Source organism: Balaenoptera musculus, chromosome 16 (genome assembly GCF_009873245.2).
Source record: "Balaenoptera musculus isolate JJ_BM4_2016_0621 chromosome 16, mBalMus1.pri.v3, whole genome shotgun sequence".
NCBI classification, from domain to species: Eukaryota; Metazoa; Chordata; class Mammalia; order Artiodactyla; family Balaenopteridae; genus Balaenoptera; species Balaenoptera musculus.
Window position 1 is genome coordinate 63,931,118 of NC_045800.1, and position 27,982 is coordinate 63,959,099.

A 27,982-nucleotide genomic window follows, 5' to 3' on the forward strand; every position below is an offset into this window, starting at 1 on the left:
GAGCCCACAGCCACCCAGGTAAGACCTACTTCTTAACTTAACCCTATTTTAGAGGACACCAAAGCTTAGAGAGACTGGGAATCCTGTCAGAGAGAATGTGGCTGCTACTAAGTGGTACAGCAGGAATTCAAGCCTGTCTTACTCCAAAGCCTGTGCCCTAAACCTCTACGCTGTTTTGTTCCGTGGACCTGTTTACACGGTCCACAGGATTCTTGAAAGGACAGGATTCTTGCTCTCAATACTAATATGTGAGCCTCACTGGATTAATAATAGCAAGGAATGTGATGCTCACGCAGCAGAGTCTAGTTTATTTTCAGACATCAGATATGATGGATTTCTAACACGTGGTCCTGAGGGGCAGAGGCAGCCCTCGTCAGGAAAGCGGTTGCCTGGGCTTCCTCCAGGCTGGTACCTAAAGAAGGGCCTTCTTGGGTGCATCCAGCCCCAGCATGTACGTGTTCACCTCCAAGCTCCTTCGGGAAGGGACACATCACCTCCTGGCACATACAGGGCCAGATGGACAAAGTGCTCCGTAAATGTTGAGAGGAACTGACACATGAAGTGGCCAACTGCCTTTGCCCATCTTCCTCACCAGGCAAGATGCCCAAAATGTATCAACAGGATTTCACCTGAAATTTAAAAAAAAGAAAAATTAAAACACCAAGTTGATACTCAAGATCTTTATTGATTCAAGTGTAACAGCAACCGTTGGTGAGAATTTAACTTTTCCCCTAATTTCCAAACACTTGCTGGTTTGGAAGGACAGTTAGAAAAACAAGAAACAAAAACCTGATCACGGAGTCACACAGGACTGCCTCAGGACTGCGTGGTGCCCTCTGTTCTCCATCCACGACAGTGCAATGCACAGGCCGGGTAAGGGGATACCCACATTAAGGGAGACGAAGGGAAGACCAAGGAAAGCACTGGCAGTCTCCGTTTTTCCATTCAGAATGGATGGAACTGGGCCATTGGTTGCACAAAGACAGGGAAGAACATTTTTTTTTTTTTAATACATAAAACATTTTAAAGATGCTTAAAATGGACACCCAAAAAATATGAGTGTCCTCTGGGCTCTCCAAGACACCCTCTTTAAGGTTCACCCCTGGGTAGCAGAGGGTCTCCTCACCCAGGTGGAAAGAGATGGGCTCCACCTCCAGGCGAAGGAAAGGCACTGGCTCACAGTCCTCAGTGACTGGAACAGACACCAGGAGCAGGGTGCCTCACCACACAGCTCGCCCCTCATCTCCCGTGTTACTCCCCCACTCTCCTGGTTTCAAGTAAAAACGACCCTTGGCCTGGGCTTGGGTTTTTTGTTTTGTTTTGTTTTAAAGATTAAGATGGAGAGGAAGGGGGTACATTGGGGCAAGAATGGATATTCTGTGCTAGATTCATGCAATCTCAGGTGTTCAGGAATTTTGGGTTTAAGCACCGGCAAGAGCTCCCTTTGGAAATTTCAATGTGGCCAAATGATTATCAAGCACTGCAGCATCTCTCTGCCAGCCTCCAACTCTTAGAAAGGTGGCAGAGTGAGTTTAAATACCCCAGGAATGTGTTTCATCTCAGTACTATTTTCCATTCGGGATCCAGACAGTATGGTCTGCCAGGGCTGCAGGCAGAGGAAGCAAAGAGAAACCACAGATCATCTGAACAGGGACTTGAAAGACTTCTCCTAAATCTAAACTTTGCCAAAAGGTGTCAACTTCCAGGACCAGCCCAGAGAAAGAAACGTAAATTCCAGAGGGTGGGAAAGGTGACATGAATGATTGTATCAACCATCCTTAATCTTCAATCAGAAATGTCTGTGAGCAAGCCTCAGGGAAACGCCAATACTCAACTGGAAAAACATGACTGGAACAGGAAATGCCCCTGGGGTATAAGCATTCTAAAGAATTGTGACCCAACTGCCTCAAGATCTGATGTCATCTTTTATTAAAAGCTGGGACAGAGGTAAAGAACGTGGTGGTGGTGGGGATAGTAATGTGTGGTAACTATGCCCCCTTCAAAGTCCAGACAGAAATTGCCCTCCCAAGGAAACAACTTCTTTAAAGCAAATACTACCCCCTCTTAGATGTCATGGGCAGGTAAGAGATTGGGTTTCACAGATTAATAAATAGCTCCCCTTATCATGTAGTCCAGAAACATGATAAGGGAAAGTTTTGACCCAGAGAGAAAAGCACCGGGCCTCCCGTCTGGAGGGGAATGTAAAGGGCTGCGGGCCCAGGCTTCAAGCAGCCAAGATATGTGATACCCCTAAGGTCTGACAGACCCAAAGAGCTGGTAACCCAAACAGCAAAAATAAAAGACCACCTATTTTGACTCCACCTCAAAATCAGATGGAAAAAAATTCATTTGAAGGTGCTTTAAAGATGAGTTCCTTAATTCTGGAAGAAGTACCTTTTTTTTTTTATAGCTGCCTCAGCAGCAATGCTTTTTTATTCAAGTATACTCTAAAGCAAGCAGGTCTATAGATAAGAAAATGCTGGGAAGAGCTGGAGCATAAATCCAAACAAGAATTTGCATCCTTAAGATGTCTGAAATCTCTAAAAACTTGGCACGGGTGCCAGAAACACATAGCAGACATTCACTAAACACGTGTTGAACTGACAAGCTTCATCTAAGTTTTTCTTCAGGGTGAAGACAGCATTGGTTCTCTTTAAGAACCCATTTCCATCAGGAAGCCCAGGATGAGGTGGGCACGCAGTTAACCTGCAGTGGATTTAAAGAACAATAAAGCACAGACAGACATTTTAAATTCCCAGATGTTCCCTACTTATTGAGAAGTGGCTTCTTGAGTGAGAGACCTGGCCCAAGTCTGCTTCAGCTGGTGTGGTTTGTGAGAGCAGGTGCCAAGCATCGACTCTGGTGGGGACCTGGCTTCTGGATGCTCTCAGCTATGTCACCCTGAATCGGAACGGTTAGCTTTCCTCAGCCCCGTAACCCAAAATGTAATTCAAGTTTGCTCCCTTTGCTTAACAACCCTGACTCCAATTAAGTCCATCTGAGTGGCTCAACTAGAAGGACCCAATTCCCTTTGTCAATTCCTGGCTAAAGGAGAGAGCGAGCAAGCAGTATTGAGTCTTAGATACCAAGGCAAGGACTTACAAAGAAGCAACCTTGGGCTGCTGGTAGTATACACCAGGCAAATGTATAGATACATTCTCCTGGGAATTGCCATTTCTTGCCTCCCCTCTTAAAACTGGCAGTAGCCATGGGGAGAGAATCCATTTTTCATCTGTTTGTCGATGCACGTCTTAAGAGAACTGTTTTCAGTAACAACACCTCTCTCAGTATATCATCTACTTTAAACCTACCCCCTCTTGTTGACCTGGTTTCATCCTCTATTGGGGGTGAGGTGGTTTTAAAGTATACCCAAAATTCTTTGATACCGCTCCATGCAGTAGGTGGGGTGTAACTCCCCTCCCCTTGAGTGTAGGCTGGCTTAGTGGCTTGCTTCTAAGGAACGGAATACGAAGGCGTGATGACGTGTGCTTTCGGAGACTGTCATAAAAGGCACTGCAGATTCCTCCTTGCCCTCTTTCTCTGGGATCACTTGCTCAGGGGAAGCCAGCTGCCATGCTGTGAGGACACTCATGCTGCCCTAAAAAGAGATCCACATAGGAAGACACTGAGGCATTTTGCCAACAGCCACAAAGAAAGCTCAGAAGTGGATTCTCAAGCCCCAGGTGACTGCAGACCCCGCTGACCTCGTGCCTGCAACTTCCTATGACCCTGTGCCAGACCCATCATGTGAAGCTGCTTCCCAGGTCCTAACCACAGAAACTGACAGATAATGTTCGCTCTTTTAAGATGTTAAGTTTGGGGGTAATGTGTTAAACAGCAACAGATAACTAACGCAGATGGAAGGACAAAACTCTTGGCTTGGAAGCCTAATAGCTAGAAGCCAGCTTCTCTACACTGTGGTCTTGAGAACACAATAGCTATTTCAACAGAATATGAGGAAGTGGTGAACTCAATGCACCACACTACGAAGGAGGTAGAATCATGACAATGCATGTCTCCTGCTGGAATTTGGACAAGGTCATTTCTCACCGACATGGATTGTCCCCAGAAGTACAGAAACATGGTTTTCTCCTAAGAAGAAAAGTACAAATAATCAATAAGATTTTAAGAACCACCTCACTCAAATGCTACCCTAAGGGGGTTCCCTTTCCAGGAAAAAGCCCAGAGAGATTATTCATTTAGGGCTTCAACTGTGAGATTCCTTCCAAACATACAGGAGTAAACCACCTACTGGATTCTGGCTTGCCCTGAAAATGATTCTATGAGGCATGGCACAAAGGTGTCATCTGTTGGAAGTTCATCTATTGCCTTGTGAAATTATCTTTGAAATGCCGATTTATGGAGGCCACAATATCTCTAGTAGCAGTGGCCTCCAGGAAGGAATTGCACCAAGCAGATGGAGGTTGTTATAGAGATGGCTAAAGGATTGGGCGGCTGCTATATTATACAGCTGCCACTCCCAAGAAATACTAGAAATATGGCCTCTGATTAGAGGGCCACATGCAGCAGTTCCTCAAGATAGCAAAAAAGGGGAACATGGCATCTTAAGACTACTCAAGCTGGCATGTTTTAAATTCATTCCCCGTCTCTCAGTGAGGAAGCCGAGTTTTCATGTGCAGCAGTAAAGAGCAAACAAGGGCGCGTGCTTCTGCTGACAGCCCGACTACTCGCTGTAGTGGAGTCAGACTCCAGAGGATGCCCAGGCCGGGCCCTGAGGAGGATGAAAGCGTCACTCCCAAAGAATCAAGCTCCCAGGGGACAATGAGGTCCTGAGCAAACTTCTCATGCAAATTACCAATGCACCTTAAGTTGTTCCAAGAATATGTAAAGTGAAATTTGGAGTTTAATTAAAATCAGAACAGAGATACATTAAAAAGCAAACAAAAAATACTTTTCCATTCATCAATTGTTGAGACTGAAAGCATCTCCAAAACTCTGGAGACCCAGCTTATTCCTGAGAGACATCAACCATCACAAAAGGTTTCACTTTTTGAACTCTTCACATTTTGTAGCAGAAAACAGAACAAAGTTCCTCAGACATCCTTCCTTCTTTCTGTCTAAAATGTATTTGCAAACAGGGTCTTTTCATAGTTCAAAAGAAAAACAGCTTTCTATCTTAGCCAACTGGCCTGTTACTCTCACCCTGGGATCTGATCTCTTAATAAGAGGGTTCAGGGCACCAAATCCAACCAGAAATTCCCAGGACACCAGTGGCTATTTTACTTGTCTTTCTATGAGGGGAGTCACTCTCCCAGGATTACTGTGCCAGTCAATAGTCAGGACCATGGGATGGGGAATGAAGCAGCAAAGGGTAAGGGAAAAGAATGAGGTTTCCATGAACAACCCAGGGAAGGCAGAATGGTCCAGTTTCACAATCCACCCACTACAAACTCCAAACATGCACACCCAAAACTAGAGTGAGAAGGAAAGAGCTCGTAAGGGACTAGGGAAGACAAGGGATGGTGACATGGAACAGCAGACTCGCCTACGGACAATTCTCACCTTCCTAACACCGGAAGATGTGTAATTAAAAAGTTGCTGTTCAAAACTGTACTGAAAACATCTAAAAATAGGTCTGTACTCATCTTAAAAATAAAAGGTCACTCCTCAGTTAAGAGGAGTGACAGATATTATCAGATACCAACACTTGAGGTATCCTGGATGTACATTTGAAAAATGGCCTGGCAGAGATAAGGGAAGGAAGGAAGGAAGGAGGGAGGGAGGGAAAGATAGGGAAATTCAGAGTACCATGGGAAAGGTAAGAAAAGTGGAAGGAACGCATTTTTAAGCCCATGCTTCTCTATCTCAGCAGCCAAACAAAGCAGGTCCACAAAGGAAAAAAGTTTAGTTCTTTTCTAAGAGCATTCTGAAAGTCAACTTCAAACTCAAAAATCACAGACAACAAATATCACAATGCTCACTGGACTGAAAAACAATGACTACTGAGCCTGGGTACTCAAACAGTTCAATGTCTTCCGAGGTCATTCCTGGGTATCATCCTGCAGAGGACTATTGGGTTGGCCAAAAAGTTCGTTCTGGTTTTTCTGTAACATCTTACGGAAAAACCAGAACGAACTTTTTGATCAACCCAATACATCGAGCCTTATCCAAAGAGCCTCTGTCCTGTCGTAGGGACCTGCTCCAGGAGCAGGAGAAATCACGTGGATAGCTCAGAGTACAAAAGGACTGCAAGCAACAAGATGCAAGCAGGGAGGGATGGGAGAAGGGGAGGAAAGAAGAGCTGGTGACCAAAGACCCCCTTCTGATGTAGAGTTAAGAAATGTTTGCACAATTGTGATAAGTAAACGAATGGGAAGATGCACTATAATACTAAAGACAGAAGACATTCCTCCCAGAGGAAGGAGGGGAAGTGGACCTCAAAACAGTGCCCCAGGGTAATGCTACCAGAGATGTACAAACAGCGTTCTGTCCCCAAGGACAAACACCTCAAGGTAAAAGAGAAAGCAGCTCTCTTCCTGTTTACCATTTCCCTCCAATGGTTTTCAAGACCCCAAACCCAGACTTTTGCAGCAGTGAAACATGAGCAAGACAGGGAGGAGAGACAGAGGGTAAGAACAGGAATGATGCTGAACCTATCAAACCTCCATATCACTTCCCCAGACTTCCCAGCCAGCCAATTATTGGTAGGCTGGTATTTGATTTGGGATTAAAAAAAAAATGGGCGGAAGGGGGAACCAGAGGTTAACTGTTTTCCTCTGTGGGCTGCTTAGTTCTACAGAAATATGCCAAGGGCCTTCAATCTAACTGTCTAACTGGGAAGGGGAACAGGAAATAGGGAGAAGAAATGGTCAGATGCAGCTCATCTTTGCATCCTTTGGCACCCGGAGAAGGAGCAGGGGAGCAGGAGTAGGAGACTGCAACAGGGATTGCTGGTACTGCCTCTTCTGTCTTTGCATTGTTGATCCTATTGGCCAAATCAGGTACACACGTGTATCAGTGTTGCTGCTTTTCTTCTGATCCTCGCAGGACAGTCAGATGTCCATCTCAAACTGAGCATCATCTCCTGGTTAGAATGAAGAACAGAAAAAGTTAAGCACGAAGAGAAAAAGCAAAACAGTTTTAACTATCATTCCCTTTGCACAAAGGTCAAAAAGGAATTCAAACTGTCCCATTCTCTGCAGCCTTGAAACAACTATTCTGCTTTGCTTTGGCTAGTCTTTTTAATCTGGGGGAAAAACAAGAGTGGCAGTCAAATCACCCACAGGGAGGAGCAACTGGGGGAAAGGATACAAGTGAAAACTTTCTGAGTGTCCCTTTGTCCAGAGGTTGACCAAACGGGAGCTCCTGGGGAGCACCTGGCCATCTATCAAGTCAGCACCTTCTTCTGGAGGCTCTGAACTTTGGCCCTGCTCTGAATCGACACTTTGTCCATTAAAAACTCATTTGGAATTTGAGGAGGCAGAATGCTGGCTCGTGTAAAAGGGTCATGGAGTGCAATCCAAGGTGTACTTCAGGAGCTGGCCATTTCCACAGACATAGAGAGGACTCATTAATAAACGTGTGTGTGTGAGTATGGGGGAGTATTTACTGAAATATTACAGGCAGTCCTGGAAAATGGGGTGAAAAACCATACTGCTTTTCCCTACACCAGGGGTCCCCAACCCCCCCGGCCACGGACTGGTACTGTGGGCGAGTGAGAGAAGCTTCATCTCTATTTACAGCTGCTCCCCATCGCTTGCATTACCGCCTGAGCTCCACCTCCTGTCAGATCAGCTGCAGCATTAGATTCTCACAGGAGTGTGAACCCTACTGTGAACTGCGCATGTGAGGGATTCTAGGTTGCGAGCTCCTTATGAGAATCTAATGTCTGATGATCTGAGGTGGAGCTGAGGCAGTGATGCTAGCACTGGGGAGCGGCTGCAGATACAGATTATCATTAGCAGAGAGGTCTGACTGCACAGAGACCATAATAAATCAACTGCTTGCAGACGCATATCAAAACCCTATCAGCGAGTGGCAAGTGAAAACAAGCTCAGGGCTCCCACTGATTCTGCATTATGATTGAGTTGTATAATTATTTCATTACATATTACAGTGTAATAATAATAGAAATAAAGTGCACAATAAATGTAATGCACTTGAATCATCCCAAAACCATCCCCCCATCCCCCCAGTCCATGGAAAAATCGTCTTCCACAAAACTGGTCCCTGGTGCCAAAAAGGTTGGGGACCGCTGCCCTATACCACAAAAATGACGTTCTTCTTGTAAGAAGCAAGGTCTGTTTCCTGAGGGTGATGGAAATGGGAACTATTAAATTGTTTTGTTTCTCTGTGTGTGTGTTATCCCTAGTCCAACAAAGCCCAGGTTCAAGAGGTCCTCTTTGGGATTTACCAGTCCCTGATTTTGGATTCTTCCTCACCCCCCAACCCACACCTAGATTAAATTTGGTTATGGTTTAGAAGTCAGGGTTTGCAGAACAATTCAATAATTCAATAAGCCTTGGTGAGGGGAGTGAGGGGAACCTTAGAGACATATGACTGAATACCAGTTATAACTGAAGCATCAACATTTTTTCAACCCACAGCAGACTGACATTCGAATCCCAGGGCTACCCTCTTGGTTCCTAATACCAGCATTCTCTTACCAACTGCATGCTTCCTGTCATGATTGTTCAAGTTGTTCAAATTGTTTACTTCTATTTTGGAGTCTTCAATTAAGGTGCTGGGGCTGGTGACTCCTGGGATATTGGGCAGATGGCAGGGCGGGGTCTGAGCCATGGGAGAGTTGCGACGATCCAACAGAAACTTTCGATCATAAATGATTCGAGTTCCTGGAAAACAGGGTTTAAAGAAGACAGAGTTTTGTATCCTGTTTCAAATATAATTTTAGGACAAGGAAAGTAGAAATTTACCTTCACTTTCCTTGCTTTGAAAAATAAGAACTTAGCAACAATTCAAAAAGGCAGGACTTCCCTGGTGGCGCACTGGTTACGAATCTGCCTGCCAATGCAGGGGACACAGGTTAGAGCCCTGGTCCAGGAAGATCCCACATGCCGCGGAGCAACTAAGCCCGTGTGCCACAACTACTGAGCCTGCGAGCCACAACTGCTGAGCCTACGTGCTGCTACTGAAGCCCGCTTACTCTAGGACCCGTGTGCCGCAACTACTGAGCCACGTGCCACTACTGAAGCCCGCACACCTAGAGCCCGTGCTCTGCAACAAGAGAAGCCACCGCAAATGAGAAGTGCAAGCACCACAACGAAGAGTAGCCCCCGCTCGCCACAACTAGAGAAAAGCCCGCATGCAGCCACGAAGACCCAATGCAGCTGAAGAAAACAAACAAACAAACAAAACCAAACAAAAAGGTAGCTGAAGTTATGAGGAATGAAACATTCTGGAGAGCAGAAAACTTAGTTCAATTTTCAAAAAATGAATAATTTGAACTATTTTGGATGGAAATTTTTCTAATACAGATTTTAAAACTTTTTACCACCTTAAACAGAAAACCAACCCTTTCTTGATGAATCTGGTTGATTATTATGAAACTCATTTATTATACGACGTTGTGACCTAGGAAGTCTCAGGGCCTATTCAGTTGGTGCTCTGTATTTTCCTTATACTGAATAGGATTCAGATAGCCAGGTTGTGCTTATGGCCCTCCCCACCATGGTTTCCTTGTCTCCTCCCTCACTGTTTGGCAAAGAACCATCTTTTTTCCATGTCTTAGTTTGGTTGCCCTAACCAAATACCACATTTTGGGTGTCTTACACAGAAATGTATTTCCTTACAGTTCTTTCTCATTGTGTCCTCCCACGGGGGAGAGGGGAGCAAGCTCTCTGGTGTTTCTTTTGGGACACTAATTCTATTGTGAGAGCCCCACCCTCAGGACTTCATCTAAACCTAATTACCTCCCAAGGCCCTATCTCTATATATCATCACATTGTGGGGGTCAGTGCTTCAATATATGAATGGGGGGGAGCACAATTCAGTCTACAGTACACCCTTTACACCCATTCTAACTTGATACATCTAATCTGTTGGGTTTGGAAATTGGTGATCTGCTTATTTTAACACTATGTAAAATAAGAGCAAGTAGGCTGGGAAGGAGCCTGATGGTTTTCCAATGAACAAAGGGAAGCAGCTTTAGTGGATGGATTTTGTTGTGTCACCCCCCACTTTTGTCCATGGCTAGGTTTCAGAAGGGTGAGATTTCACTGTGAGATGTTCTTACTAATATTCATGTTGCAAGTCGGAACAAGATTATTCTCACTTCTGTAGTACACTAAGCTTGGAAACTCTGAGGTGAGGTGGTGAAAAAACAGCACAGGATAAAAGCAAGCTTTCTATTTCTAAATTATATATTAGCAACAACATAAACATTAAAGAATTATAATTGAACCAAGTAGGAAATAAGTAGTAGAAATTCTACCTAAATGTGTCAGATGTAAGAGAAACTTTGAAGAACTCCTGCGACTTTGCAGAGGCAATAAAATACATTTTTTTACTTCTTTGGGATATAATTCATGTACAATTCATTCAAAGTGTGTAATTCAATAGTTTTTAGTATATTCATAGAATTGTGCAATCATCACCACAATCTTTTTTTTCTTGGCTGCGCCATGAGGCTTTCAGGATCTTAGTTCCCCGACCAGGAATTGAACCTGGGCCACGGCAGTTAAAGCGCCGGGTCCTAACCACTGGACCCCCGGGGAATTCCCACCACAAACTATTTTAGAACACTGTCATCATCCCCAAGATAACCCATATACATTTAGGAGTCCCTCCCCACGTTCTGCCAACCTCTCCAGCCTAGGCAACCACTGATCTCTTTCCTGTCTCTATAGATTTGCCTATTCTAGACATTTCATAAAATACAATCATGCAATATGTGTCTGTTTATGACTATTTCTTTCACTTGCAGGTTTTTAAGATTCATTCATGTTTAGCATTTATCAGTACAGCTGACCCTTGAACAATGCAAGTTAGAACTGTTTTTCAACAGGAAGTACTGCAGTACTATACAGTCAGTGTTGGTTGAATCCATGGAGGCAGAGGGCCAACTACAGGTTACACTTGGATTAACCCCCACGTTGTTCAAGGATCAACTGTACTTAATTTCTTTGTATTGCCAAATAATATTCCATTGTATGTATAAATCACATTTTATCAATTAACCAGTTGATGGACATCTAGGTTGTTTCCACTTTGAATAATGCTGCTATAAACATTCCCTGGTGGTGCAGCAGTTAAGAATCCGCCTGCCAATGCAGGGGACACGGGTTCAAGCCCTGGTCGGGGAAGACCCCACATGCCGCGGAGCAATTAAGCCCGTGCGCCACAACTACTGACCCACGCACCTAGAGCCTGTGCTCCACAACGAGAAGCCACCGCAACGAGAAGCCCATGCACCGCAACGAAGAGTAGCCCCCGCTCGACGCAACTAGAGAAAGCCCGCGCGCAGCAATGAAGACCCAATGCAGCCAAAAATTAATTAATTAATTTAAAAAAATCAATTGGCCGTAATTGTGAGGATTTATTTCTGGACTTCCACTGATCTATGTGTATCCTTATGGCAGTAATACACTGTCTTGATTTGTAACAACTTTTGAAATCAGGAAGTGTGAGTCTTCTAACTTTTTCTTTTTCAAGATTGCTTGGGCTATTTTAGGTCTCTTAAAGTTCCATATATGAATTTTAGAGTCAACCTGTCAACTTCTGCAAAGAAGCCAGCTGGGATTTTGATGGGGATTGTGCTGAATATATAGATAAATATGGGGAGTAGTGCCATCTTAACAATATTAAGTCTTCCGATCCATGAACATGGAATGTCTATTTATATAGGTCTTCTTTCTTTCAACAATGTTATCTAGTTTCCACAGTATATGTTTTGTGCTTTTTTCGTTAAATTTATACCTATGTATTTTATTATTTTTATGCTATTATAAATGGAATTATTTTCTTTATTTCATTTTTGGTTTATTGAAAGTATATAGAAACACAATTGGCTTTTGTATGCCAATCTCATTTCTTTCAGCCTTACTAAACTCACTTATTAGTTTTAATAGTTTAGTGGATTTTTAAGATACATTTGGTTTCAAATGCACACAAAGTAAACAATTCAGAAGAGAAGACACCCTGAAGAACTAGGACCTTAACTGATGCTGTTAATGTTCTTAAATATGGCCAGGGAAAATATGGGTACAAAACCACAGTATTTTAAGTGTTTGAATTTTAGATCACTGCAAGCTGAAAAAATTAACTGTAGCAGATATATAGCAAAAAAAGGGAATCAACATGTGACTAAGGATTCTGTGGTGTAATTGAAAAGCATTTGACATACAAAAAAACAAAATTACTAAAAGAAAAACATAAAGACCTGACTATGAATAAAATGCCAGGGGAAAAAACCCTTTATATTTCCTTTTTAGGATATTGTGTTTACTGTGAAATTATATGAATTCCAAGACAATTAAAAACCTAATATTCAGGGTCTCTTATACACGTGCATAGACACATTTTCTGAAGCAAGAACTTCCAATAATTCAAATTTCAACTGCCAGCCACATTTATGTCAGCCCAATTCAACGTCAACCAATGCATCCACAACTAACTAGAGAAAAGTTAACCATAAATTCTTAAAGAAGGTTTAAAAAATCCATAGCTTGCGTATAACACAATATTAAAATGGAGCATGATTTTAATAAATTGATGGAGTGTTAAAAAAAAGAATCTATTTGACATTGACAGTGGAAACTTTTTCTTTCCAGTGAGTGTTCCATTTCCTTTTCTATGAAAATCATCATACTCCTTGGTTTTATATTGAAAAGTTACAAAATTCATAGTATCATATATGCTATTTATTGATTTTCAATGTTTACAATTAAACCATAATAAAAGTAAATTATCATAGTTAAGGAAGAGTATGTAAATATTACAGACCTTGATATTGTAGAAAATAATGGAAAGGCAGACCTACTAGGGAAGTAGAGGCAGGACAGGTAGATAGTATAATCTCATATGGTGGAGTTAAAACTATCAGATTGAAACACAAGAGGTTTAACTATAGTATTTAGAGTTTTAAAGGTAACTACCCAGGGCTTCCCTGGTGGCGCAGTGGTTGAGAATCCGCCTGCCAATGCAGGGGACACGGGTTCGAGCCCTGGTCTGGGAAGATCCCCCATGCCACGGAGCGGCTGGGCCCGTGAGCCACAACTACTGAGCATGCGCATCTGGAGCCTGTGCCCCGCAATGGGAGGGGCCGCGATAGTGAAAGGCCCGCGCACCGCGATGAAGAGCGGTCCCCGCACTGCGATGAACAGTGGTCCCCACTTGCCGCAACTAGAGAAAGCCCTCGCACGAACCGAAGACCCAACACAGCCAAAAATAAATAAATAAATAAATAAAGTAGAAAAAAAAAAATAAATGCAAAAGAAAAGGGTGATTGCATGAATACTGAAGGCATCTTGCTAAGTCAAACAAGTCAGTCACAAAAGACAAATATTTTATGACCCCACGAATATGAGGTACCTGGACTAGTCAAATTCATGGAGACAGAACATAGAACGATGGCTGCCAGTGGCTGGAGGTGGGCAGGTAAGGGGGAGTTATTGTTTAATGGGTATGAAGTTTCAGTTTGGGAAGGTGAAAAAAGTCCTAGAGATGGATGGTGGTGATGGCTGCGCAACAATGTGAATGTACTTAATGCCATGGAACAGTACCTTAAAAATGGTTGAAATGGTCAATTTTATGTTATGTATATTTTACAATAAGACATATATATGATTTCAGACTTCTAGCTTCCAGAAATGTAACAGAATAAATTTGTTGTTTAAAGAAGCCCCCACCACCAATTTTTTTTTTTAAGACCAAGAGAAAGTGTTAAAAAAAAAAGCAAAGCCCATTATAAGGAATCGGGGGAAAAAAATGACTCAAAAAGTATTTGCAAATATAAATACATACGTAACAGACCGACACTAAAGCCATGAGGAAGAAGGTATCCTTCAAATCTAGAAATTAAAACAACAACAACAACAACAACAACAACAAAGCACTTGGCAAGTAACTTTAGCATTCCAGTAGAAATTCCTGACATTCTCCATCTATGCCTCATGTAAGGGCCCACCAAGAGATCAGAAACAGATACAAGATGAACAAGCAGCAAGTGTTTCCAATACACTCAGAGAGGTAGTTTGCCGCTTTCCCTCTTTCCTCCCAAACTCCTGTCTCCCCCAGTAATAAAAAGGGAAAATAAGAAGTTAAAATACAGAAAGGACTTACAAAAACAGTGGTTTTCTTTGCTTTTTACTATTCCAGCTTAAGAGGGGTGATTAACAAGGTCTGTGTTTGATTGACTGTGTTAGAGAACATTCTTGAATGAACTACAGTTTTAAACATCTGTTCTTCATGGAGGCTCTGGATGAAAGGACAGACTTCTAAAAGCTCTATGCCAGATAACCCAGAAGAGGCTAAAAGCTGCCTAACCCAGTATCCTCCAGGGAAGTTGATGGTGGCCAAACCACATTTACTGTGTACAACCATCAAATCCCTAAAGTGCTAATAAAACCAAGAGAGGGACAATTTTTACATCAAAAAAAGGCACAATTGGAGGCGGAGGATATTGTAACTTAGTATGGCTAAATAATTACGGCAAACGGAAGACATCCAAGGTTTGTGAAAAGCCAATCCTTATTGTCCTTTGATTAACTCCAATAAAGATTAACTCCAATAAAGATTTCCAAGATATTAATGTCAAAGGATGGGGTCCCTGCCCAATCACGTAGGACACTGCCATAGTAGAACACACACCTAGGCTGAAAGGGACGTTGATAATGACTATCTTCCTATGCAGAAGGTCCAGTGCTAGAAGAGGCTTTAGACAGCATCTGGCGGAAGCCTGTCATTTTACAGATGGAGAAACTAGCATCCAAAGAAAGATCACACAGTGACACAGGAGCCAGGAGACAAACACAAATAAGCAAGGTACTCTAAGCAAATCTAGCTCTCTTGAGTCTTGGTTGCAAAGTGATCTGAAACAAATGACCTTTTTAGTTAGTACCAGGTCCAAAGTGGTACACAAAACACAAACTAATCTCAAATAAATGCCAACTGATGTTAAGTCTATCAAAATGAAGTACATCAAATATGTCGACGTCTGTTTGGGCTTGAACATTCATCTTGAAATAAATTTTCTCAAGAAATGCCTGGCTCTGATTCCAGGAAAAAGCTGGTTGGATCTGACAGACTGTTGACTGCATCCTGGATCAATTCTTTGGATTAGATTTCACAGATGTTGTGGTTCAGCCTCTGTAATGTTAATAATTAATGAAGGCTCGCTCACTGCTTTGGTATGGGGAAAGCACTCAGATTCAAGCCTGGCTTTCATTCCCACTTCTTGTTTTCCTCAAGTTCACTCCTCTTGGGCACTTAAAAAAAAAATAAAAACAATGCATATATACATATCAATGTCTTCTACTTTTACTCATAGTGAGGAACTCATCAATAAAGTTCATAAGAGGCAAAGAAGCCTACTGGAGATCACTGGTCTAGGTCACTTTTTTTCAGTGCTGCTTCTTCATAATGGTTCTAGGAACTTATCAGACCAGAGAGTGGTTTCATTTCAATGTAAAAGCAGCCCAGCTCTAACATAAACATTCTCTGGTAATGATATGAGCACCTTTCTCAAGCTCAAAGGATTAATTATGACATCTTAAAATGAACCACAAGCCTCTCAAACTTTCTGATAGGTACCTCTTAGAACCTAGAGAGCAATGGTCTATCTTCACCAGTCCTCACTTCTGCTATAAACAGCAGGCCATTTCTAAAAAAATTAAAATTGAATGAGGTATTACACTGATACTAAAACCAGACAAAGATACCACAAGAAAAATACAGACTAATATCCCTTATGAATATAGATGCAAAAATTCTCAACCATTAGCAAACTGAATTCAGCAACATATATAAAAAGGATTATATTCCATGACCAAATGGCACTTATCCCACGAATGCAAGGCTGGTTCAACATCTAAAAATAACTAACATAACACATCATAACAATAGAATAAAAAACAAAAATCACATGATCATCCCAATAGATGCAATACATATATATATATATATATATATATATATGCATTTGATAAAACCCAACACCCTTTCATAATAAAAACATTCAACAGACTAGGAATAAAAGGGAACTTCCTGAACCTGATAAAGAGCATCTATGAAAAACAACAGCTACCATCTTACCTAATGATGAAAGACTGGAGGTTTTCCCCTAATACTGAGAACAAGTCAAGGGAATCTGTTGTCACTCTCTTGCCATTTCTGTTCAACACGGTACTAAAGGTTCCAGTTCTAGCCAGGGCAATTAGGCAAGAAAAACAAAACAAAATGGGGCACCTAGATTGATAAGAGAGAAGTAAAACTATCTCTTTGCACAGATGACTGTGATCTTGTATATAGATAATCCCAAGGAATCTACAAGAATTGAATTGTATTTTCCAGTTAATTGATCCTTGCTTGTTAAGGATTTTAGTTTTAAAAACTACTCAATGAAATGAACAGCTTCAGTTGTCGGGGCATTTGTTCTAAGGATCTGAAAGATCATTTATTCAGATATAAACATTCATAGATTTCTGAGCTTCTGGCTTCAAACTGTGGCCTGAGTATCAGGTGAAGAGGTCCTTTAAAAACGAGCCACACATCAGATAGATAGCTGCTGGGTGTTATAACACAGGTTTTAAGGGATCTTTGCAAAACAAAGTTCTGTGAACAAATTTGAAAATGGTAGCCTAGGCCTTACCTATTCAATAAGTTGAATGACAGCAAGTTTCAACTGACTTTTGTTCTATTATAAATAGATTAGCAAAAATCTTTTAAACATTAATCTATTCATCGAAAGACTTGGGAGCCAAGAAAAAGTTCTATCCTTCACCAACCAACTACTGTCCTGCTCAGGCTCTCTTCCTCTCCAACCAGATGAACTAGCTTTCCCACATTAACTTTACCTTGTCTGATCTGCAAATCTTTTTTTTCTCATCACAGCCTTTACTTTACTGCTGATTGGCAGTGAAGCATCTCCTACAACATTACTTACTACTGTAGCTATTTGAGTTCCAAAAATTACTTTGGCTGATTCCATATAAAAATAAAAAACCTGACATTCCTTAGTCATTTGTTATGACATGTCCACACACCAAAATATTTTTTTGTCCATACAAATCCATGAAGTCTGAATATTATTCAAGACAATATTGAAAAATTGAAAGGACATGATCTGCAAATCTTTACACTGTCTCCAAACCATGCAAGACCCCTCCCATAAAATCATCTTTAAGACTCCAGCCCTCACAAGGTCTTTGCGGAACAACCCTGGTAGTGCCAATTTACGGACTCGTCACGTTTCACCCTTCCCGTTTTACACACAGGCCTCCGGAGAGCAGAAGGGAGTTGTGCACTGTCGGCCTGGACGAGCTCTGTCTTCCCTCATCAGGCGGTGGCTGACACGGAGCAGGCAGAGGCACCCCCTTCCGCACATCGCACTGCTATATGCCTTGCGGCTGAGGGCTGCTGCCTTCCCAGGCTCAGAATTCAGTCCCTCATCAGCAAACATGCACCCAACACAAAACTAAGCTACATCTTCTAGTACATGCTTTGGCAGCTGACGAATATGAGACTACAGCCAAATCTGCTCCGGAATGACAACACATGTTAATTTTTGTTACTCTGAGATAAGTAAATGCCATCTTCCTCAAACACAAGGCAAAGTGACTGGACAACTTTCAACATGTTTTTCACACACTTCTCACATGTAATCATGAAGTCCTTTGGTTAATAACTGAAACGAGAGAGGCAAATAAGTACACTTGCTGGTTCAGAAGTTTTTGGCCTAGAATAAACTCAGCCCAAGGTCACTGAATTAGAAATTTTGTAACAGTGAGAAACTGGCCTTCCTTCCCCATATCTACACAGAGCTCTATTCATTTCTCCCAAGAAAGGAATCAGATTAACACTCAGGACTCCCCCCAAATACTCTTACTTTATTATGGCTCACTCCAAGTGGATTCTTTTCCCTTCTTCCTGTCTTCTCCTTTATCCCCAGACCCTTCCACTGGCCTTCAGTGAACCAATCAATCACAGCAACTCTCCAGCTGGCAGACAGGAAGCAGAGTATGAACAAGATTTTAGACCATCATAGTTAGTTCCCCTCTGGTGCTCTTGTTATGGCAACAGCATACTTTTCCACAGCTGATGAGGATGTTATGCAGGAAAAGAAAGGCAGAAAGAAAGGCTCAAAGAGGTCTCTATGTTTCTGCTCATTCCCCAGAGCACAACCCTCCCACAGGGAGACAGTTCAGAACTTAAAAAAAATAAGATAACAAAAAGCATCGCCATTAGCTAGCATTCCAGAGGTCGAAGAGTCTTTTTAAATGTTTGTAAACTTCCTTTCCTAGGAAAATACGCATCTTAAGACAACAGAGGAAAAAACTGGACTAGGTATCAGGACACTAAATTTGCGACTACCCACTGACAGTAATTAGCTGTATAACACTAACAAGTTACTTAATTTCTCTCAGTTACAGAATGAAAGCATTAGGTTCCTTCCTAATGTCACAAAAGTGAAGGAGACTGCAGTAACTTTACCTTTCACTGAGGCCAGAAACAGCTTCTCAAAGTTAGAACCGAACATCATTCATCCCCATTCCTCCACAGGCAGATAAAACAAAACAAAATAAAATCCAAGGGCATTTTGAATTTACTCAAAAATTTTACTCTTCCTTAATAATGAGAAAATGTACACTTCTAAAAATATGAGAAACAGAAGAGGTTACAGCAAGTGTGTTTTCACCCAACTCTCATTTTCCAAACCACAGGAAGGCAATTTTGAGAAACCTTTTCAAGGGTGAACTGTATCCTCTGTGGGGAGAGATGTTAAGTTCACTGTGTTGTGAATGTCCTTGCCCAGTCTGATCATGTAGGGCATTCAGCACATCAACTGTTATCCTGGAATGCTCTGACATGTGTATATGACACTCCAGAAAGTTTCCAGAAGTTTGAGACAGGAAACTCTAATCCCCTTCCTTCCTACTAAATAGATTTTTCAATACAAGCCTTCTATCGCTTTTCTAAATGTTTTCAAGTCTGAAATATATGTTAGCACTCGACTCTTTACAAGTTTTTTTTTTAGAACTAAAACGCTTTTCCACCCTTAACTCCCACCAAGATTTTAAGACCATTCAGAGCAAAGACTGCATTTCCTACTTTTGTCTGTAGTCCCCTTTTGTGCAAAGCACTGCACTAGACCCACAAAACTCACTTAAGGTACCTAACCGGATTAATTCAGGTGCCTAGAGGTGACCAAATAACAACCCTGGTTCAGGGAAGGAAAATTACATGAGAGGAGAGAGGGAAATGTAACAAAAGAGATGAACAAACCATCAGAAAATTGGAAATTTTCCAAAGCGGGGGAAAACTAAATCAGTAAGTACTGAAAATCTAGGCGGCACTGAGTTAATTGCTATAAAATAGTGATTAAATCCAATCACAACAGTGCTGTATCTTATAAACACATTATGTAAGTCTTTGTGTTAAAAATTTAAAGATGACAATGTGCTCTACCAATAAATATTGGTTCAATATAATAGATGAGCTAAGATGACAAGTTTTAAATCAGAAATTAAAAAGTGTAGAAACTGGGACTTCCCTGGTGGCGCAGTGGTTAAGAATCCTCCTGCCAATGCAGGGGACATGGGTTCGAGCCCTGGTCCAGGAAGATCCCATATGCTGTGGAGCAACTAAGCCCGTGTCACAACTACTGAGCCTGCGCTCTAGAGCCCACGAGCCACAACTACTGAAGCCCACGTGCCTAGAGCCTGTGCTCCGCAGCAAGAGAAGCCACCGCAATGAGAAGCCCGCACACCGCAGCGAAAAGTAGCCCCCGCTCACTGCAACTAGAGAAAGCCTGCCCGCAGCAGCAAAGACCCAACACAGCCAATAAATAATTAATTTTTTTTAAAAAGTGTAGAAACTATCTGGAGACAGGGTCAGTGATATTTGAGAAAGCAGTAGTGGCTATGTACACAGGGAGGAAGGATAAATGAATCAGTATTTCTGGCAGAATCTTTCCAAGCACTGTAGGAACTAATCCAGACTATGAGACAGGCTTCTATCTTTAAAGTACACTTAAAGACTATGCCCTTACTTTAAAAGCATGGTAGCCTGGCTGTCTGAAATATGCCAAAAAGGGTGTCCCTGTGACTCTTCCCTCAGGGGAATAATGATTAATATACAGCTAAAAGTTTAGTTCCTTCCTCAAAGAAATAATATCTGAGTGCAGTTGCTACTATGACATAAGTTCTGAACTGCTGGAAGCACAGGCATTACGGAATTCACAAAGAATTCTGGAAGAAGTTATAAATCTCTTTCCATCACCTTGGAAAACAGTATCCATTTCTTAAAAGCTGTCAGTTCAAGTTCAAGACAACCCTATCTGGAGCAGATTCTGATCTGCCAAAATCTTTCACGATTAGAAGGCAAGAAGATTTCAGCATGCTCAGGGTCTGGCCTTGAACAGATCAGGTCAGGAGGGAGGTTTCTCCAATGAGGTAAGCCACCTCACTAGAAACTCCACTGCTCTGCAGTTATAACTTCCTTAAGCCCAGTTCTCCACACTTATTGATGAACTTCTCCTGCCTGGGTTATTTAAACGTCTTACAAGGCAGCCACCCCACCCCTAGAGTGGCCTGGCTGGATTCCTCTGTAGAGCTCTCTCCTAGATTTTTATCCCCTGTTGGCAAGGTCTTCTTACTCTACCGCCTTGCTATTGTGCAACCGATTAAAGGATCGCCCAGGCCTAACTGCAGGGGATTGGTTGTAGTACAACTGGTGAGCCCAGCCCACAAGAACGAAGCTAGCAATCTTGCAGACTGCAGGGGCTGCCAGCCAAGTCCCAACCCTCTAGCCAGAGGCCGTCACCAAAAGGCAAAGTTACGAAGTTAAAAATGAAGCACCATTCCCTTCATAATGTCCCTCAAGATCGTCCAGTCTCCTCCCTCTGGAGAAAAGCCCAGTGAGGGGAAAGACAACCTTTGAGCTCCCTTTTCCCGTGACCAATTAATTCAACGCTCTTCACCTCTACCCCAGTGTTCTTCCTTGTAAACAGTTTCTGGTCGTACTTGGAAAAGCAGTGTTCAGAAACCCCGCTCTGCACTGCCCCTTCCCCAGGATCAAGCAAGCCCCCCAGCAAGGGTGCCCTGCTTGACAACGCCCTCTTCAATCTACCTCCCAAGGCGGCGCCGCCAAAACTCTACCCTCAAGGCTGCCAGCGCTCCTTTCCCTAGCCTATTACTTGAGCATTATTTTATCACTCCTCCTCCAGCCTGGGGACTCCCCCAACCCGCGGGGCCTGGTCCAGCAAAGTAAACAATGCTGTCAAAGCAGGATAACACTGGGCGAGGCTTCCAAACTCCGCATTCCAGCCCCCTCCTGGTGTTCTAAAAGCAGCAAAACAAGTCATCGCAGCGTCCCAGGAGCGACTTACTCTCCCCAACTTCCTTTCTACAAAGGTCCGGGAGACAGCTACAAAATCAAGCGTCAGTGTGCACAACTACACAATATGTAAGAGGCAGAGGTAATGCGGAGTGAGTGCAAGGCCAAATGTAGACGAATTTGCCCCGGAGCAGGAGGAGAGGGGGCAGAAAACTGGGTAGAGTGCGTAAACCTGCCACGAAGCGGGAACAAGGGCTTTTTTTCGCTACAGGAGAGCCACTTCCCAGAGTGGGCACGCACTGAATCGAGCTGCAGGCGAGAGAGAACGCGAAGTTAAGGTTCCCGAAAGCTGTCTCACGGGGGCTTTGGTGGGGCTGCGGCGGAGGGGCTGTGGCGGAGCCGGGGTGGCCGGAGCGGCCAGCGTGGACACGCCCTGAGTTAAAGGACCTTGGCGGGAAACTGAGGGGACACCGCGGAGGCTGGCGCGGACGCGCTCGGGAGCCGGCTGCAGCCGCTGCAGGCTCGGGTGAGGGCCGCGCGGGCGGCCGGCGCTCACCTCCCGGCGTGGTGGAAAAGAGCGTCCCCCCGGGCGTGGTGCAATAGTCATGAGGTAGCTGCGCGGCGTCGCTGATGGGCACGGTGCGGGTGGGGATGGCGCGGCTCTGGCTGGGCTGGTGGCCGCTGCCGGCGGACGAGGACATGGCTCTGGGCGCGGGCTCTCGGGCTTTGTCCGGCGGGCGGGCAGGCGGACGGGCGGCGGCGGCGGCGGCGGCTGGGGGCCCGGGCTGCTCCGGCTGCTCCGGCGGGCGGAAGGGCGGGCGGGGCTCGGCGCGCTCCGCTCGCTCCTCGCTCGCTTCCTCTCACTCCCTCGTCCCGCTCCGCTCCCGCCGCCGCCCTCTCAGCCGCCGCCGCCGCCGCCGCCCGTTCCTCCGGCCTCCGCCAGCAGCCTCAGCAGCAGCAGTAGCAGCAGCAGCAGCGGCAGCAGCGGCGACGACGACGACGACGACCGGAAGCGGGCGAAGGCGGGAGGCAGAGGGAGCTCGGGGTAGCTGGTCGGCCGGATGTGACGTTACGAGGGGCGGGTGCGGTGCGATGAGGCGGGGCTGCTGACGGGGCGGGGCTTAAGCCCTGAGGGCGGGACGCGAGTCGGGCAGAACCTATGCCAACTGTTTGTGAGCTGCGTGTCGGTGGACACGGAAAATTTGCGTGTTTTTTTTTTTAATTGTCAATCAACACTACTTTCCTTGAGCCGACTTCTGTTTCCTATCCATCTAAACAAAAGTGTTATTTTACTTTTAATTGCTCAATATTAAAAATAAGCAATGCATGCATTTATTAAAAAACACAGCAGAAAGGTTTACGATGCCACCTCTCCCAGTTTCCCAATTCCCCTTTCGAGGGTGAACCACTGGGACCAGTTTATTGTGTATTCTTCCAGAGACAGTCCTTATATACAGACATAGTGCAACATATAAACATTAAGAAAATAAAGAAATTAATAGCTGCCCATGTCACATGAGTGAGTATTGTGTTAGAGATAAAAGAAACTGAAGTACAGGGGAAGGTTAAGACCACGAGGTACCTGGAAAATTCAAATCTGTAACACTTTCTTTCCTCTAGGGATTCTCAAACTTTTTGATGTTAAAATTTACATTCTTGAAAAATTATTGAGGATACCAAAGAGCTTTTGTTTGTGTGGATTATATCTGTTGATAATTACTCTATTAGAAATTAAAACAGAATTTTTAAATGTTTATCAATTCATAAAATAATGTCATCCCATGTAAACATAATATTTTATTTTTAAAATTATATTTCCCCCCAAAATTAGTGAAAACTGGTTTTTTTTACATTCTGGCAAACATTTTAATGTATATGTAATAGGAAAGAGCTGCAATCTCACATCTGTTTCTTTTTTTTTTAAGATTTTTAATTATTTATTTATTTTTGGCTGTGTTGGGTCTTCGTTGCTGGTTGTGGCGAGCGGGGGCTACTCTTCATTGTGGTGCGCAGGCCTCTCATTGTGGTGGCTTTTCTTGTTGCAGAGCACGGGCTCTAGGTGCGTGGGTTTCAGTAGTTGCAGCATGCGGGGTCAGTAGTTGTGGCTCGCAGGCTCTAGAGAGCAGGCTCAGTAGTTGTGGCGCACGGGCTTAGTTGCTCTGTGGCATGTGGAATCTTCCTGGTTCAGGGCTTGAACCCGTGTCCCCTGAACTGGCAGGCGGATTCTTAACCACTGTGCCACCAGAGAAACCCTCACATTTGTTTCTGCATTCAATCTGTTGTGTTGATTCAAGTATAAGAAGAAAACTGAAAACTGAGATTCACACAGGTATGTAGTTGAAAAAATGGGAAACTAACAGGTCCCTGGAAGGGGTCTCAGGGACCCCCAGGGATCTCCAGACCACGCTTTGAGAACTGATGCTCTAGTCAACATTGCCTCTGTCCACAACATTCCCAAAATGGAATTGAAAAGAAAATCATGGGTACCACAAACATAGCTATCATCGTTCCTATTTGACGAATGAGGAAATTGAGACTAAGAAATACCCAGCGTTCAGCCCAGGTAAAACAGCTACTACTTCTTAACAAAAATACAGACAAAAGAACTTACACAGCAAAGCAAATACTGTGGTTGGTGGTCAGGTTGGACCAGGGCATGAGATGGAAGGGATTTTTTGGTGAATGTCCAGGAATCTAGGAAGAGCTCCCTGCCTACCCTGCAGTCTGGAGGTTCCCAGAGTTGGAGAGGACTGAGCTCAATCTTGAAAGATCCTAAAGCTTTGCATATGTCAAGAGAAGAAGGCACTTCCTAGAGGAAGGAAAAGGTGAAATGCTAGTATACATCTGTGTAGAGCTTACAAAGTACACTGATTACAACATGTACCCCTCCTTGATCTGTCTTTTGGTAACAGATTTTGGGACATTCAGGGAGAACAGGGAGATATTTCTGGCCAGAGCAAAGTGTGAAGGAGGTAGGAAAAGTTGGACATAGAGATTGGGTTGGAGTATAGAATGAAAAGAAGTAAACGAAGTTGACACCAGGGTAGAGTTTTGAAGTTTCAGAGATGGGGAGTATCAACTGGTTTTTTAAATTCATTTTGATAGGTAGCCTGGAGTAGAGAAAGGAGCTCTCCCGTTAACATGCTGTGTAACCCCAGGCAAGGTATTTACACTCTCTGAGCCTCATTTGTAATATGGAGATAATGATGCTACCTCACTGAGTAGTCCCGTGAGTTAAGCGTATAAAGTGTTTGGCAAATAATTGCCTCCTAGCAAAGTCATATTGAAATTAATGGTGATATGGGACTTCCCTGGCAGTCCAGCAGTTATGGCTCACGCTTCCACTGCAGGGGGCGTGGGTTCAATCCCTGGTCAGGGAACGAAGATCCCGCAGTACATGTGGCCAAAAAAAAAATGGTGGTTTAGGATTTTCTTCTTGGGACCTCTGGTGTCTTCCTTTCCCAGTTAGAAGGTGTCAGGGAGTTCCCTGGTGGTCCAGTGGTTAGGAGTCGGTGCTTTCACTGCCTGGGTTGGATCCCTGGTCTGGGAACTGGGATCCCACAAGCCTGGAGGCAAGGCCAAAAAAAAAGGTGTCATAGTCAGCTGTTCTGTTTTCAAAAGTACCACAAAATTGCTTCTGTGGTCTTTTGAAATTAATGTGTGTGTGCGTGCATGCGCGCGTGAATGCATTTGGTTGTGTATGTACATGGATTTGTGTATGTACATGGTATGGATTTCATCACCTCTAGAAAATCCTAAAAAAACTCACTCAGCTAATTTTTCACGCCCTTTCTAAAAACTTGCTCCATTTTTGGATAACAGCTTTATTGCGATTAAAATAATCTACCATAAAATTCAACTTTTTAAGGTATACTATTCAGTGGGTTTTAGTAGTATATTCACAAAGTTGTGCGACCATCTCCACTGTCTAATTCCAGAACATTTTATCACCCAAAAAAAGACACCCAGTATGTATTAGCAGTCACCCACCATTTATTCCCAAACTCCTCAGCCCAGGCAACAATTAATCTACTTTCTGTTTGTATAGATTTCCCTATTTGGGATATTTCATATAAATTAAATCATATAACCTGTGGTCTTTTGTGACTGGTTTCTTCCACTTACTATGTTTTCAAGATTCAACCGGGGCTTCTCTGATGGCTCAGTGGTTAGGAATCCGCCTGCTAGTGCACGGGACATGGGGTGAAGCCCTGGTCCGGGAAGATCCCACATGTCACAGAGCAACTAGGCCCATACACCGCAACTACTGAGCCTGGGCTCTGGACCCCGCGAGCCACAGCTACTGAAGCCTGTGAGCCACAACTGCTGAAGCCCGCAGGCCGAGAGCCCGTGATCCACAACAAGAGAAGACACCACAATGAGGAGCCCGCTCACCGCAACGAAGAGTAGCCCCCGCTCGCCGCAACTAGAGAAAGCCCGCGCGCAGCAACGAAGACCCAACGCAGCCAAAAATAAAATAAGTAAAATTTAAAAAAAGAAAGAAAAAAAAAGATTCAACCGTATGTAGCATGTATATAGTACTTGGATCATTTTTTTTTTTTTTTTTTTTTTTTTTTTTTTTTTTTTTTTTAAATAAACTTTTTTTTTTTTTTTTTTTTTTTATTTATTTATTTTTGGCTGTGTTGGGTCTTCGGTTCGTGCGAGGGCTTTCTCCAGTTGCGGCAAGCGGGGGCCACTCTTCATCGCGGTGCAGGGACCGCTCTTCATCGCGGTGCGCGGGCCTTTCACTATCGCAGCCCCTCCCGTTGCGGGGCACAGGCTCCAGACGCGCAGGCTCAGTAGTTGTGGCTCACGGGCCCAGCTGCTCCGTGGCATGTGGGATCCTCCCAGACCAGGGCTCGAACCCGTGTCCCCTGCATTAGCAGGCAGACTCTCAACCACTGCGCCACCAGGGAAGCCCGGATCATTTTATGGCTGAATAATATTCCACATTTTGTTTATCCATTTATCAGTTGATGGAAATTTAGGGTGTTTCCACTTTTTGGCTATTATGAATAATGCTGCTATGAACATTTGTATACAAGTTCTTGTGTGAACGTGTTTTCAGTTCTCTTGGGTATATACCTAGGAATGGAATTGCTGGATTGTGTTGTAACTCTGGGTTCAACCATTTGGGGAAATGCCAGTCTGTTTTTTGGAGTGGCTGCACCATTTTACATTCCCACCAGCAGTGTATAAGGGTTCCAATTTCTCCACATCCTTGCCAATACTTGTTATAATCTGTCTTTTTGATTGTGGCCAACCTAGTGGGTGTGAAGTGTTATCTCATTGTGGCTTTCATCTGCATTTCCCTGATGGCTAATGACATTGAGCATCTTTTCATGTGCCTATTGACTATTACAAAGTATATTTTCTTTGGAGGAATGTCTATTCAAATCATTTGACCATTTTTTAGTTAGGTTATTCGTCTTTTTATTGAGTTTTAAATGTTCTTTGTACATTCTGAAAACTGGAGCCTCGTCAGATACATGATTTGCAAATAATTTATCCCATTCTGTGGGTTGTCTTTTCACTTTTTGATGGCATCCTTTGAAGCACAGAAGTTTTTACTTTCAGTGAAGTCCAATTTATTTTTTTCCTTTGATTGCTTATGCATTTGGTGTCATATCAAAGAAACTGTTGCTTAATCGAGTGTCACAAAAATTTGTGCCTATGTTTCTTTCTGAGAGTTCTATAGTTTTGGCTCTTATTTAGGCCTTTGCTCCATTTTGAGTAAATTTTTGTATATGGTGTGAGGTAGGGGTCCAAGTTCATTCTTTTGCATGTGGTTATCCAGTTGACCTGGCACCATTTGTTGAAAAGGTTATTCTTTCCCCTTTGAAATGTCTTGGCAAAAACTTCCTTCTTAAACTGACATTCTCTGGGGAAATGTACTCCCAGATGAAGAACTCAAGGAAGTGGGAGCATTGTAGATTACCAAAGCACCTTTTAGATTCAACTGAGCGATAACAACCACAGCAACCAATGTCCAAGAGTGACTACAATACCCCACTCTTCTAAGCACTTTATGTACACCACTGCTTTGTATTTTTCTGACAGCAACCCTGTGCAGTAGTCTCCATTATTATATCCATTTTACTGAGGCTCAAAAAAGTTGAATAACTTGATGTATTAGTTATGTATTGCTGCATAACAAATTACTGCCCCAAAACTTGTGGCTTAAAACAACAAATGTTTGTTAACTCTTAGGTTTTGAGGGTCAGGAAAGCCACCCTCTCATGAGGTTGGAGTGAAGATGGTTTCCTGGTCTGTAATTACCTGAAGGCTGGTTTGACTGGGACCAGAGGATTTGCTTCCTAGCTCTTTCACATGGCTGGGGGCAGGTGGTCTCAGTTCCTCAGCACATGGACCTCTCCATAAGGTTGCTTGCGTCTCCTCATGACATGGCAGCTGGCTTCTCCCAGAGTGATTGAACCAAGAGAGGGAACAAGGGGTAAGCTACAGTGAATCTTATGACCTAGCCTTGGAATGTAGCTTCTGCCACATTCTA

General features: G+C 43.4%; 1 protein-coding gene across 4 annotated transcripts; it reads right to left on the minus strand.

Moving 5' to 3' along the window:
* Nucleotides 1-280: 280 nt before the first annotated feature.
* EIF4EBP2 (eukaryotic translation initiation factor 4E binding protein 2) lies at nucleotides 281-22,485 on the minus strand. 4 transcript variants are annotated; one of them, XM_036828201.1, is made up of 4 exons: nucleotides 22,028-22,480; nucleotides 8,628-8,813; nucleotides 6,971-7,045; nucleotides 281-629 (listed from the first exon to the last, which is right to left on the minus strand). In XM_036828201.1, exons 1-3 carry the CDS (start codon nucleotides 22,170-22,172, stop codon nucleotides 7,014-7,016), a joined length of 363 nt encoding a protein of 120 aa, XP_036684096.1. In that variant the 5' UTR covers nucleotides 22,173-22,480; the 3' UTR covers nucleotides 281-629; nucleotides 6,971-7,013. The 4 variants fall into 4 exon arrangements, 3 of the variants coding, with proteins under 3 accessions (XP_036684096.1, XP_036684095.1, XP_036684094.1); XR_005016778.1 differs by having other exon boundaries at nucleotides 283-629; nucleotides 790-7,045; nucleotides 22,028-22,444; XM_036828200.1 differs by lacking the exon at nucleotides 281-629 and adding an exon at nucleotides 666-3,598 and having other exon boundaries at nucleotides 22,028-22,485.
* Between the last annotated feature and the right edge of the window lie 5,497 nt (nucleotides 22,486-27,982).

Coding starts and splice junctions, on each gene's coding strand:
- EIF4EBP2 (XM_036828201.1), bottom strand. CDS start 22,172: ATGTCCTCGTCCGCCGGCAGCGGCCACCAGCCCAGCCAGAGCCGCGCC. Junction 8,814..22,027: donor CTTTTCCACCACGCCGGGAG/GTGAGCGCCGGC, acceptor CCTGTTTTCCAG/GAACTCGAATCATTTATGAT. Junction 7,046..8,627: donor TGACAGGAAGCATGCAGTTG/GTAAGAGAATGC, acceptor CATTCTAACCAG/GAGATGATGCTCAGTTTGAG.